At 44.0% G+C, this 12,991-nt stretch overlaps 1 protein-coding gene across 4 annotated transcripts; it reads right to left on the bottom strand.

Annotated features, from left to right (window-relative positions):
- Positions 1–219: 219 nt before the first annotated feature.
- LOC143475090 (vang-like protein 2) lies at positions 220–11,380 on the bottom strand. 4 transcript variants are annotated; one of them, XM_076972824.1, is made up of 9 exons: positions 10,752–11,380; positions 7,462–7,720; positions 7,180–7,297; positions 6,115–6,722; positions 5,086–5,222; positions 4,788–4,923; positions 4,294–4,540; positions 920–4,111; positions 220–534 (listed from the first exon to the last, which is right to left on the bottom strand). In XM_076972824.1, exons 2-8 carry the CDS (start codon positions 7,530–7,532, stop codon positions 3,851–3,853), a joined length of 1,578 nt encoding a protein of 525 aa, XP_076828939.1. In that variant the 5' UTR covers positions 7,533–7,720; positions 10,752–11,380; the 3' UTR covers positions 220–534; positions 920–3,850. The 4 variants fall into 4 exon arrangements, with proteins under 4 accessions (XP_076828939.1, XP_076828942.1, XP_076828941.1 ...); XM_076972827.1 differs by having other exon boundaries at positions 220–531; XM_076972826.1 differs by lacking the exon at positions 10,752–11,380 and adding an exon at positions 10,168–10,548.
- Positions 11,381–12,991: the final 1,611 nt, after the last annotated feature.

Here is a 12,991-nt window from a genome sequence, read left to right as displayed (position 1 = left end):
AGATCTCTTTAGGCTGTATAATTCCTTACCAAATGACACAATGCACCCATAGTGAGCTAGCCTGCTGTGTATACCAATGTATTGTGAATATATTATATCTAAATTGTGTTATTTTTTGTAAACGTAGCCATTATTAAATGACTAAAAAGTCACTTCCTGAATAAATGAAGACAATTGTTGCTGCATAACTGTAATTCATAAGCTAGCATGTTGGCTTACCCCGGACGGTCAAAGTAACGTGGTTTTGTCGCTCAGCTAGGGCTCCATTGTATAAAGTCACTGTGTACTTTATAGCATCATTTGCATTTAAATTTTTAATTTCCAAATTTCCCGTGATGCTGTCTAGCTGAAGTCTGCCTTGGTAGTTCCCGCCTTTGTTTTGAAACGTCCCTCCCTGCCAGGTAGCAATGTAGGTTTTGTTGGTGTAGATAGACCATCGAATGGTGACTGGCTTCCACGCTGGGTCTACTCCTGATGACAAGATGACTGAATGGCCGATGTAACCAGTAGCATAGTTCTCATTTCCTCCTACTACTGAAAGGACAAAAATGGCGTCTGATCAGGACATGGTACCATTATACAGAATTAAACTACCGAAAACTATTCAAAATCAAGCAATGAGTGTTAGAAACAGTCAATCATGTTTCTAACAGGCAGGTTTCTTACACTCACAATAAAGGAAGTGGTGTTATTTCCCTTTGTGAAAAAGCAGACATTAACATTTCTTTATCCATGTGACCTGTACGCATTGTAAAGGCTAATGCTAAAATGCCTTGAATTTAACTTTAGTTGGTGAACAAGACATTGTAGACAATTCAGTACATACATGAACAACATTATATAGTTCAAGGCATACTTAAATTAACAAAAACAAGGAAACAAACAAGCAAAGAAGTAAACACACAAGCAGCAATATTACCTTGACAAAAATGTATCAGCGTATAGATTATTAGAACTCCTGTTGTGAGAACCATCTTGTCTTGTAGAAATAGCAAATCGTTGCAAAACACAGGCACCACTTTGCTTTAACCACAGAAACCAGAAAAAACTGTTAGACAAAACTGTTGGAGGATGTTAGTCGCTACCCGAAGATAACTGAAGTATGAACATGACTTTAGGGAAGACAAAAAGAATACGTCATCCGACGTTGGTGTGAGGTTAGCAGTAGTCATGTGGACTTTTTCGAAATATTGAAATAACTTGAAAAATTTCAGAAAATTGCAAAGCTATTTGAGAAAACCTTAATTGGGTTCAAACCAAGCAATCACAAAACAAAGAGCACCGTTTCACCAGTCCCTGTCAGTTCTTAGACTCTGGGGTTTCATCTCAGTTGTCCCCTCATTCTTCCCAAGAATCATCCATGGTCTAGAAACATCAGACACCAAATATACACAGAACACTTGCAGTAATGATTTCAAAATTTGCATCATTGTTCCACAATGATGGACAACGCTGACCACCAAGTCATACATACTCGTCATACAAGAAATCTGCATAAATTGCATCTGCCACATAAGAAGACTTAACACATGAGCAGAGTTGAAATATTTATTAAAATGGCTGTAATTGGGTCAGACCTAAAAGTATCAAATGCAAAAAAAGACAATAATAAATCTACAGCTCTTTACAGTTTTTCCATTTTCTCCTTTTTTGAAAAGAAAAGGCAAAAGTTTTAGTTTCATTTTAAGAGAACAAGGCAAAGAATACAAAAAATTACAAATCATTACCTACATGCATGCATTAGGCCTAAGAAAGAAAGCTGATAAGGGTTCGTTAAAAAATTCTACACAAAGGTAAAAAAAAAAAAAAGAAAAAAAGATTTCAGTCCCATTGTCAATAAAAAAAGAAATATTACAGTTATGTACAGAATAATAATAAAAAAAAAAACCCTAAACTGGCCCCCCAAAGCTGCCAACGGACTAGCAAGAGTGAAACCATGAAGCACATGAACGACCCATGAAGCACAGACTCTGTGGTGACTCAAGTTCTACAGGAAACCAAATGAGTGTGCCGTCACTCTCCCCTCCACACACAGGCGGGAGAACAGAACCCGACGTGCTACGTGCACCTCCAATAACCAACGTGACAGGAAGTCTGTTTCTTCCAGCAATTACAGTAAAATGTTTCGCCACACATTCAACTGCGAGCCAGTAGTTTTGCCTTTGTAATAAATTGTCCATTTGAGCCATTGTGATTACAAAATCAATCGACCTCACGTTATTGATGGTGGTAAAAAAAAAACTCTTTACTTTGTTATTCTGAAGGAAAAACTCCATGCTTGAGGGCACATGCCAAACCTTTTTCTTTTGTAAATGTAAACAAACATTAAAAGGGCTGCATGATCAAAAAAATGTATAATGACATTGCAAAAATTCAGCCCAAAGGAGTAGTACCACCTAAAATTGTGTTAAAACGTGGATGACCATGGAGCTGGAGCAGACCTCTCAGTACGATGTCATTTGCATAATGTTAAAACACCTTTCCTAACATCGCTGTTAAGGATTTTGGGGGTGAACTATTTGCTACATTCCAGAGAGATGGAGCATGTGCTCAAGGCCTAAACAACAACAACAACAGTACAGTACAGTTTTACAGAGCCCTTGCAATCTGGTCCCTGTTAGCAGACAGTAATAAGGACTGCAGTGATGAGGAGTGTACACAGCTTTGAAAAGACAAAGGTTTTGATTGTAAATAACTTCTCCTCTGTGGAAAGACTTGTTCCTCCACACTTTAAAGACATTACAGTAGTGTTACAGCCAGTGCTGAGGATTTACTTTGTATCGAGGTCTCAGAAGAAGCCATTATTCGGAAGTCTGCAAATCTTGGCATGGAACATTGTTAATGATTCCTGAATACAAGATACACTTAGTTTTGAATCATAAAGGAGTCAATTACTTTTGGACTTAGGACTGTAGTGTTCACAATGACCACCCTGAATACAAATGATTTGTGTTTTGCTCAGCCTGGTTAGTCTGTTTTAGTTCACACCTTTCAGAGCATATTTCCTCTGGTCAGTACACTGTGGATGTGAAAGGCATGTGATTAAAACCACTTCTAAATAAATATGCCGTCTTCCTTATTTTACCAAGCATAAGAGTTACTACCAACTCCCCCAAATCATCACATGCCTGTAAGCTGTCAAATTAGTCCACACCTCACAAGACCTCGATACTGCAGTAAATCCCCTTACAATGAGCACGGAGGCATTTCCTCATTCTTTTAGGATCCATGATTGGATTCTTTTGGACGAAGTGTTGGGTGACTCCAGGTCACACTGGACTTGAGTGGCTGCTTGTCCCATTATCGGCCACACAAATTTCAAAAGGAAAAACCAAAGAAAACTGTCAACTTCTACTTAAAAACAACCTGTACACATTATTCATGTGACACTGACCCTTATTCTGAGGAAGGAACAGTCTCTGAAAAGGATTCGATTAAACCGTTCTAGCACAAGACAAGTCCCAGAGGGCCGCAACATTTCACAGGTTCATCTTGACCTCCATCTACCACAAAGGGCTTAACATAGGAGCCATAGGAGTGTCCGCAGGGAACACACTGAACTGTGCAGAGCTGGAGTCATCTAAGACAGGAATGCCAACGACTAGGCTAGAAATGCATAAGAACCATTCAGTCCAAATTAGGCGCAAATTGCCCGTCTTTGAGGAACAGGCAGTTTCTGAACTAATTCAAATGATATAAAAACAGGCCAATAAAAAGCCCAACAATATAAAAATTATTTTTAAAAAGTGGTTCTCTCCCTCTCTTTACACCATGCTCTACATGAATGACGCCATCTCGATGCTCCGCCCCTCGTCCGTTATCCGTTTCGTTCCGCATTTGTTACCTCTCCCTATACGGACGTCTCAGACTGCAGCCTCATGACGAACTTGTGACTCTTGGGGTCAATGAACTCCTCCCCCAGGGTGAGGAAGGGAAGGGTGGTCACCGTGACGACTAACGCGAAATCGAGACGGCGCAGAGAGAAAACGAGCCCCTGTCGCAGCGCCGACGTCACGGGCTCCTCGCTGACCAGCGTCCACTGGCGCCCTCTGCCGTTCTCCTTCTGGTACTGCATGGTTGGGCCAGGGGTGAGATACCGCTCCAAGAAAGCCTACAGGGTCAATACGCACATACATAAGGCACAAGAAGGTTTTAGCAAGTACATTAATCCCTTTACAAATACCTTTGTCCTTTTTTTTGCTTATGATTTACGTTATTTTGTTAAAATAATAACGTTTTACGTTATTATTTTATTTACGCAAACAAACAAATGGCGTTGTGCGGCACGCTGACCTTGGGCGTCATGTTGTGCGTGATGCAGAACTGCAGGTGTGTGATGATGCTCTCCATGCTGTGGTACGGCTGCTGCCGTGTGGTGCGCAGGTACTTCTGCATGGCGCGAGCCATGGGCGCGAAGATGGCCTGGGCGGCCTCGCGCGGGTCCATCACCTCACGCGGGTGTTTGGGCGACGACGCCGACGTCTCGTCGTCCTGCAGGCGCTTGATGTGCGTGAACGCCTCCTCCACGGCCACCACGAGCCTGCAGCAGCCAAGGACAAGAGGGTTAGGAGAACGTCTCCGTCCTGACCCAGGACAAGAGGGTTAGGAGAACGTCTCCGTCCTGACCCAGGACAGAGGGTTAGGGGCACGTCTCCGTCCTGATCTTGAACCAACCTACATTCACCCTTCGAGAAAACTTACTTTTTTTAAACTGTGTATGCTAATATGGCCCCATAATTACTGATATCCGATCTCGGTGTTAGCGGAGCGGGACGGCAGCCCCTCACCTGGCCTTGCGTTTACGTATCCTGCGGTCCATCTCGGCCTCCTCGTAGTAGAACTCGTTATGGGAGTTGTCACGACGACGGGCGGCGGCGGCGATCATGGCCCGCGACTGGCCCGTGGAGTTATTGGTGCTGTTCTCTGGAGAGGAGCAACACCACCCAGGAGGGATGGGGAGAAACGTTCAGATGATGTTCTACCACTGGGCTGATGAACTCGACGAGTCTAGCAGTCACGACTGCACTGTATAATGATCGTATGAAGAAGACGGACGTGTGCGTAAGAACAGAGTGAAGGTCTTACCTTCCCCCAGGGAGTAGACCTTGAAGCCTGACATCTTTTTAGACAGAATGGACTTGGGCAGGTTGAGCAGGGCTGGGTTGTACACGGGGAAGTCACTGTAGTACTGATCCAGCACCCACACTGCAGCCCGCTGGATACTGGAGAACAAGACCAGCACACCAGTCATCATCACCGTCACCATCGTCCTAACATCTGGTGAACTAAACTGAACTTGAACTAAAACCAGAACTTTAGGTAATCTCATTATTATTATTATTATTATACATCATTACTGTATTACATATGTTAATATGACAAGCTATGAAGTGACTGAATAAATCACACATTTACTAATTTAAGGCTGCATTCACAGAACTGCAACTGTGCATCTTGCACTACTATAATGTGCTGACCTCTAGTGGAGCACGATTTTAATGCAGTTAGCAATGCTGGAAAATGTGCCAGGAAATGGGTCACTGCAAACCTACCGGTGGGTGAAACCACACCCAGAGAAGCCCTAACCTAACTGAAAACTAAAGACTGTTAACCACAACAGGAAATGGAGCTCACCCACCAACATGCAAATAAAGACCCTAACACGTGTATAAAGCATGCAAATAATGAGACATGAACTCTTGTCTTAGCCAAACTATCACTGACACCAAAGCACCTAAATATTCAGATAACCATTATTACCACAGACGTTTTCAAGCATTTAATGGTGGCTGTGTAAGAACTGGGGCCTTCGAGGGGGAAGTGCCACTCAAATTACTGCTCGCCAACAACAAAAAGTTAAACCACACACAGGTTATCAATCTCTATTCAACAACTCACACCCACTGCTGAAATACTCATATTACACCTCAACTAACAATAAAACGAAAGGAAAAAAAACACAACGCCAGCTTACACACAACACCCACCTCACAGCCACCATCCTGTTCTAGATTATGTTCCTCACACACACACACACACCTGACGTATTTTTCTACAGAATGCACATCCAGCCACGCCACCACGCCCCCAGCACCCCCCACCCCACACACACACCTGAGATGTCCCACGTTGTAGAAGCGGCTGGCCCCGTCGGTCGTGCGCACCACCTTGAGGCAGAAAGCCGGCCTGAGGTGCCTGACCTCCAGCAGCACCAGCGCCAGGTACTGGATGAACAGCAAGGCGTCCACCAGGGACACCGCGTAACCCACAATGCCCCTGTAGTCACGCTCGCGCGGCTCCAACACCCGCACGCCGTAGAATAGCCAGTAGGAGGCGACGAAGAGGAACACCAGAGCCATGAGGAGGCAGCGGAAGACGAAGAAGCGTGGCAGCGTGTGTCGCGGGGGCCTCAGGAACAGCGCCCACGACGACAGCAGCAGCACCAGGAGTTTGAAGGCGAGCGAGACGTAGAGGCCCTCGCAGGGCGTCCCGCACGGCTCCAGCGCGTCCCGCCACAGCAGCTGCGGCAGCAGGAGGAAGGCCAGCGGCGTGAGCAGGGCGAAGAGGCCCAGCACGGCACTCAGCACGGGCCCCGCAAACCGCCGGCACTCCAGCGGCGACGAGTCCTCCAGCTCCTTGGACGCCCGCGTCAGGTCCTCGTTGGAAACGCTGTGCTCCGACGTGCCCGTCACCACCGTCGTCGTCTCGCCCCAGTTGTCATCCTGCACGAGGACGCGCGCGACACCATTTTGGTTAAGCAAAAATGCAACAAATACATAAATTCATTAGTTAACAACAACCATTTTATCATCATCCACACCAATCTGTCACTGAATGCCTCCAATATCTACCCATACCATTTACACCCATGACAGAAACAATCTGGGCTAACTTAGCTACAATCTATGCCATCAACATGACAAATCACAGCATCCGTTATTCTGGTCCATGGTAGCTTTCATGTTCAGTGGCTTGGCCTTTGACCCCATGCTCTTCCTCTGTTAAATGCCACTTTGCTCCCTGACGAAAAGAAGCGCTCAAAAGATTTTGTATCAGAAGGAGGACAACAGAAATCCACCTATTTGCCAAAAGGGGTCTTGGAAATTAAGATGTTTTTGTGGTCTAACCACATGGTGAAACATTTCTCTAGTCCGGAGGTGTTAGGACTCGGACACTGACTCTGTCGTCTCCGCGTGTGGACTCTGTGTCCAACAGGGCCTCTCCAGGAGCCTGGATGGTGACGGATTTGTCCCCTCTGCTGTCTCTGCTCTTAGAACGGTGTCTGTCTCTCCGTTCCCTGTAGCAAACAAGATAAAGCAACATAAAATTAATAATCATTAAATTAAGATACAGTGGACCTTCCGTGCTTACAGTAGTGCAATACCGTTCACACTATATCCAAGACAAATTGTTGATGCGTTTTTGTAAATGGGAAGAGTGTGTGGATACGGGCGTACACACCGGTGCTTCCGAGAGCTACGGGAGTGGGAGGACTTGTAGGAGTACCCCGAGTACTGCGACTCGTTGTCCATGTCTGGGGCCAGTGGGCGGGGTTTGTGGGCCCCAGCTCCGCCCCTGGAACGTTCTGTTGCCCCACCCAGTTGAGTTTTGCGCTCCGAGATTGATTTAGAAGACAGAGCCAGTGGTAGCTTCAGCAGCTCAACTTTACTCCTGAGAGAATCTATTTTGGAGGCCGAAGAGGAGGAGGAGGAGGACTAACCTGAGGGAGGAAGAGTAATTATACATTTATAGCAAACGCTATTATCTAGGGCAACTTGCACATCAATATGACGGTGTGTGCTCACTAGGAATCAGACCAATGACTGTGGTGTTGCTAGCACCTTGCTCTACCTGGAGTTGCAGGTGAGCTACAAAATGCCACAATATCACTGCAATTTTCTCTTAAGTGCATATCAAATCAGAGCAACAGCACTTCAAATAGTGTCAAATGACAAATATTTTTGAAGAAAGTAAGATGCAATGTAGAGCAGAACAGATGTAGAGATGTAGAGATCTATTCTGAATGCATTAATGTTTTGGAATCGTGACAGATCAAAATTAAGGGAGATTTTTGAAAATGAAGTGTGTTCACAAAAGGATTCACTCCAAAAAGGTTTCTGTGTTGAAGGGCATCCACCACTGAACCAATTATAAAATAACATCACACACCTCTTCACCTTCAAGGTTTTAAATGCATTTCACCCTAAGGAAACAACTTACAAAAAAAACAACCAGGCTCATCATTCAACCACTTTCTAAATCAGTGCTTTCACAATTCTCACACTCACACCAAGGTCTCATCACACACACACACACACACACATTCCCCAGCGGTCTCCCATCATCTCCGGGGTAACCAAGCTCGGCTGTTTCCATGGGAATGAATAAGGGGGTACAGGAGCAGAGAACAGTGTGGGGGGCAAGGTTTCTATGGCTACATGACCTTTAACCGCACAACCCTAATTCAACGGAGTAGTGCAAAAATGCTTCAGCGAGCTGTTGGTTTGTGTGTTTACCTGGGTCTGTGTGTGTGTGTGTGTGTGTGGTCAGCTCCAAAATAAGAGCAGCAACTGTTACTGGAGGAGTTGTGCTGTTGGCCTGAGTGAGGTACGCACCAACACTCACTGAAAAAGGAGGAGTGAGACTCTTAATCCAGCTCCTTTAATAAAGAGCCACAACACTCCTCACTTTCCATTTGTACACGTCTTTCTCTTTCTTCTCTCTAATTGGTTGCATGTGATGGGAACATGAGATTTCCTTTGCTAAGGAACCCAAACACTGAGCCACTCTTCCTGTCTGTGTCCACACTTCTCACACACACGTCAGGGATTGTTTACAAAACTGATAAGACAGTCAGGGACACCATTTGTCCAGGGAAGATTTCCAACACATGCCACCCATCAATCTCAATGGGGTGGTGGGGGTTGGACGATGACCATAATGCCTTAAGTTTTATAATAACACAAGGTTTAGAATAAAAGCACACACACATTATATATATATATATAGCTCTTGAAAAAAAACTGCATTTCCAAATCTACAAGCACAACAGTCATTCCTGTTCCAGTGTCTGTTCAATTTCAACACCTAACTTTTTAAAATCAGATATTGAATAGGGGATCACATCTTATTTAAAAAGCTAAGTGACTGGTGGAGACCACCCCGAGGTGCAAAGAAGCTCCAACTGAAAAATCAGGGTTATTCCACCAAATATTGATTTCTTAATTCTTTCTATGTTTAGGTATTGTGTTTTTTTTTACTTATTAAATATGAACATGCTTTTCTTTGCATTATTCTGGGTCTGGAAACACTGCTTTTATGACAAATTATTTTCTGCAAATAAAAGCTCCAAGTAATATTTGGGATAAGTGTCTGTTTAAAGAATAAAACAAAACTCTCTCTCTCACACACACACACACACACACACACACACATACTCGTTAGCTCTTCTCAAGATACATGCCTACATGTTAATTTGGTCTAATAAAACGTTCCAATAAAACATCCAATACTACCTTCAAGTAAGCATAAGCCCACCACGAAGAAGACACCTCGCGGAATACTAACTCAACAACAATACAGGTTACATCGAAATGTGCATTAATTCACAAGGAGGGTGTGTGAGGTGTGGCCGAGTTGATTTATGCGCCGAGATCCCTCTCCGTTTTATATTACACTGGAGATATTGTGGTGCCCATTATTCCCCTCAGACCCATTTAACCAACACAATCGAGGGAACCCGTTTGCTCCCCCATACGTAAGCAAATAAGGACTCTTCAAACCACTATCTTCTTTAAAATGATACAAGGAGCTAAAAGACACACATAGGTGAAAAGGCACCAAGCACAACATGCATGGGCTACCGTGGTATTCAAGAATTGTCTCAAATTACTCGTCGCCGTGCGACGTAACCGGCGGATCATTGTCTGCACAGGGTAAGGCCTAAAAGCCTCAGTCCCACTAGGCAGGAATTGCGGGGGAGGCACTCAGGGCGCCCCCGACACCCACGCAAGCAGAGTCCGAGGCTTTCAGGCCTTCATTGAAAAGCCCAACTGCTGGGACTGGACCAAGTTTGACACAGTAACCTAAATCTCCATGAGTACAAGATAACATACGATACACCCAATTTAAAAAAAAGTTTTAAAACATCCATTATGTTTTAAATACCCAACGAAGACTATATACATCCCAGCTTTTGCAACAACGTAAGTCGCTGCCTGCCAAAATATCGATTCTCCCTGGACACGAACTAAGGATCAAGTCCCAGCCAACCCCGTTTAATGAGACTGGACTAACCCATGGTAGACACTGGTTTGCTTCCACTGATACAAACGCTGCAACCGTACATTAAATATACTCTCAAAGCAATTAAATACGAAAACACAATTGAAACAATATTATTAAAAAATAATAATTCAAGTATTTAGTTTAGATAAAACTATTTTCCAAGCCTCCACAAAAAAAGGAGACGAAAGAATGCACAGCAGGGTTCATCACTCCACTTCCATTGTGTTTTAATGTTTGCATTCAGCCCACAGTATCCCAATTACCCAATCCAGCAATGCTCAAATATCTAATAAAACTACACCGGGCTGAAGGGCACAGCGACACGGGTCGGGAAATGCAACGCTTATAAGTAGTTTTTCTCATTCAATGACTTAAAAGTGGAAAAAGACAAAAGAAAGACTGGCACCATTATCTCAATTCACCGAGAGTGAAAAAAACCCCACTGCAACAATTAGGTGACTTGCCTTTCTCGGAGGGTCTTGGAGCACAAAGAGAAATCCACAAGCTCTTCTCCTCCAAACTGGAATATAACTCGCTTCTTTTTCTAACATCCACGGTGCGAGAGTTTGGGGGAGGAAAAAACAACCCGCTGTTCAGGTCAATGCGAATTAAGAAAGTGATCCTTAAAAGCGAAACGTTACATCTCAAGACCAGTGCAACGCAAGTCCCACGGTCCGCTCCCAGCTCCTCCACCGCGCGTCGGTCCAGCGCCTTGAGCCCCGCTGCGTGTGTGAATACGATCATTCATCACCCGACCCGATCCGGACCAACAGCGCTGGATATCACGAACAAGGCACGAAACGCGTGGTTCATTTTTCCCATCACGCTGTGTGTTAATATTGTGTCACCTGAGGATATCGTTTAATCCTCCCGTTTGGATCCCAACCCTTTTCCTTACACACACACGGTTTTGGAGAACAGGCGCAGCCGTGGCACTTCCCTTGCCTGTCCCTTTTGGCCGTGCACCGACCCTGAACGAAAACAATCCCACTCCGATTTGCCCTCTTTTGCCTGCGGGAACGGTTACTGGTCTGTTATTCACAGAAACACATATTTCCGTCTCCTTCATTCAAACCTTGGCTACTACGCAGACTACGCCCCGAGCCAGTAGTTCTCCTCCCCCACGTTCCTGGTGGCGCTCCCCCTTTCCTCCCTCACACCTTCTACAACTCTCCATCTCTTCATCTACAGGTCACCACTTACACCATATACATCTTTCATTCGTCCCCCCTACAACAGACCGTGTTTTAGATCCTGATTTAACCCATCACCCATCCCTCTGATCTACTCCATCTCATTATTTTGTAGAATTGATTATTTATTGATCATCCACAGCAGTAACATCAACATGGTTGTTGGGCTGGTACAGATCAAAATAACCAGCCCTGAACGGACTTGTTATTATCTACAGTCGTTTTATAAATACAAGAAACACTTATGAAGGCAGAAATTTTAATAAGGTGCTTGAACTGCTGGACAGCTGACGATTTCTGTAACGTAAACACCTTGCAAGTCAATATCATTCGAATAACAGGTTAAAAGATTGGAAAATGTTTTTAAAACTTTTTTTAATGTCACAAAACAAATGAGATCTGAACATGGGTTTACATTTTCCTTCTGTGCAGCCAACAATTTCGCCATTTTAAAAAGAAAATAATTTACATATTTTCCCATATCTACAAAAATAAAACCAAAAGAAGTAGAGCTTTACATTAAAAAAATGAACATATAAAACATGGGTGCATTGTCTATATTACATGAGTGAACAAAACAGAATATCAAAATAAAAGCCTGAAAGCACGACACGCCGACAGTAGTTTGTTTTCCTTGTGCACTTCACAAAAAGGATGAACATGGAAATGGAAAAAAACAAAACAGAAAAAACAATGGAGATGGGAATAAGGAAAACTCTGGAACTAAAAAAAAAAAAAGGTCAGGGGAGGTGGAGTGAGATGCAGAAAAGTGTTTAGGTTAAAGCTAAAAAAGAGAAATAGGGTCTACATTTCTCCACCTGAGTTACACAGTAGTTACATACAAACGTTCACCCCAAAATCCAGTTACACCAATGACCCTCAAGCAAATCCCCACCACACGAAGTGGAAAACTACACAGGACGGAGGGACGTTCTTCCTTCTCCCTTTTTGCAGGTTAGGGTTTATGAAAGAAAAAATGTGTCGTAATCTAGCACTGGGTTAATCCGATGCAGCTAGATTCAGGTAGAATCTGGTCCTTAACACTGATCTTGGATCACTTGGGTCTATTTGAACCACAACACCAGCCATTATTATGATAAAGGCCAAACCGGAGTCTTCGTCAATGCGCTACTTGTCACAACGCCTTAACAGATCAAAGTACAAATCCTTTCATGTGTGACAAACCTGCCCTGCCATCGCTGAGCTATTCAAGAGGTGAGGGTCAAGCCTCGTAGTACTGGCACTACACACAACGTGCCTCTTCACAGGTAAAGACATGATATCAGACAATGAGTAGGTTCCATTATCTCCCCCGATGTTGACAGAAGTCAGTCCAGAACATGGCTGAACAATACAGTAGGGAGCAGTGCAGTAGTGTTGCCATGGCACATTGCTACAGCAATCCCAGAAACCCCTACCTTCACCATTGTGCGTAAAGAGAGGCCAAACCTTTTAATTTCCCTTCTGTAGAACGCTTAAAGAAAAGAAAAAAAAAACAAACAAAAAAAACC

This window comes from Brachyhypopomus gauderio, chromosome 14 (assembly GCF_052324685.1).
Source record: "Brachyhypopomus gauderio isolate BG-103 chromosome 14, BGAUD_0.2, whole genome shotgun sequence".
NCBI lineage: Eukaryota > Metazoa > Chordata > Actinopteri > Gymnotiformes > Hypopomidae > Brachyhypopomus > Brachyhypopomus gauderio.
The sequence above is the reverse complement of the archived record's forward strand: the minus strand, read 5'-3'. Positions and strand labels throughout refer to the sequence as shown.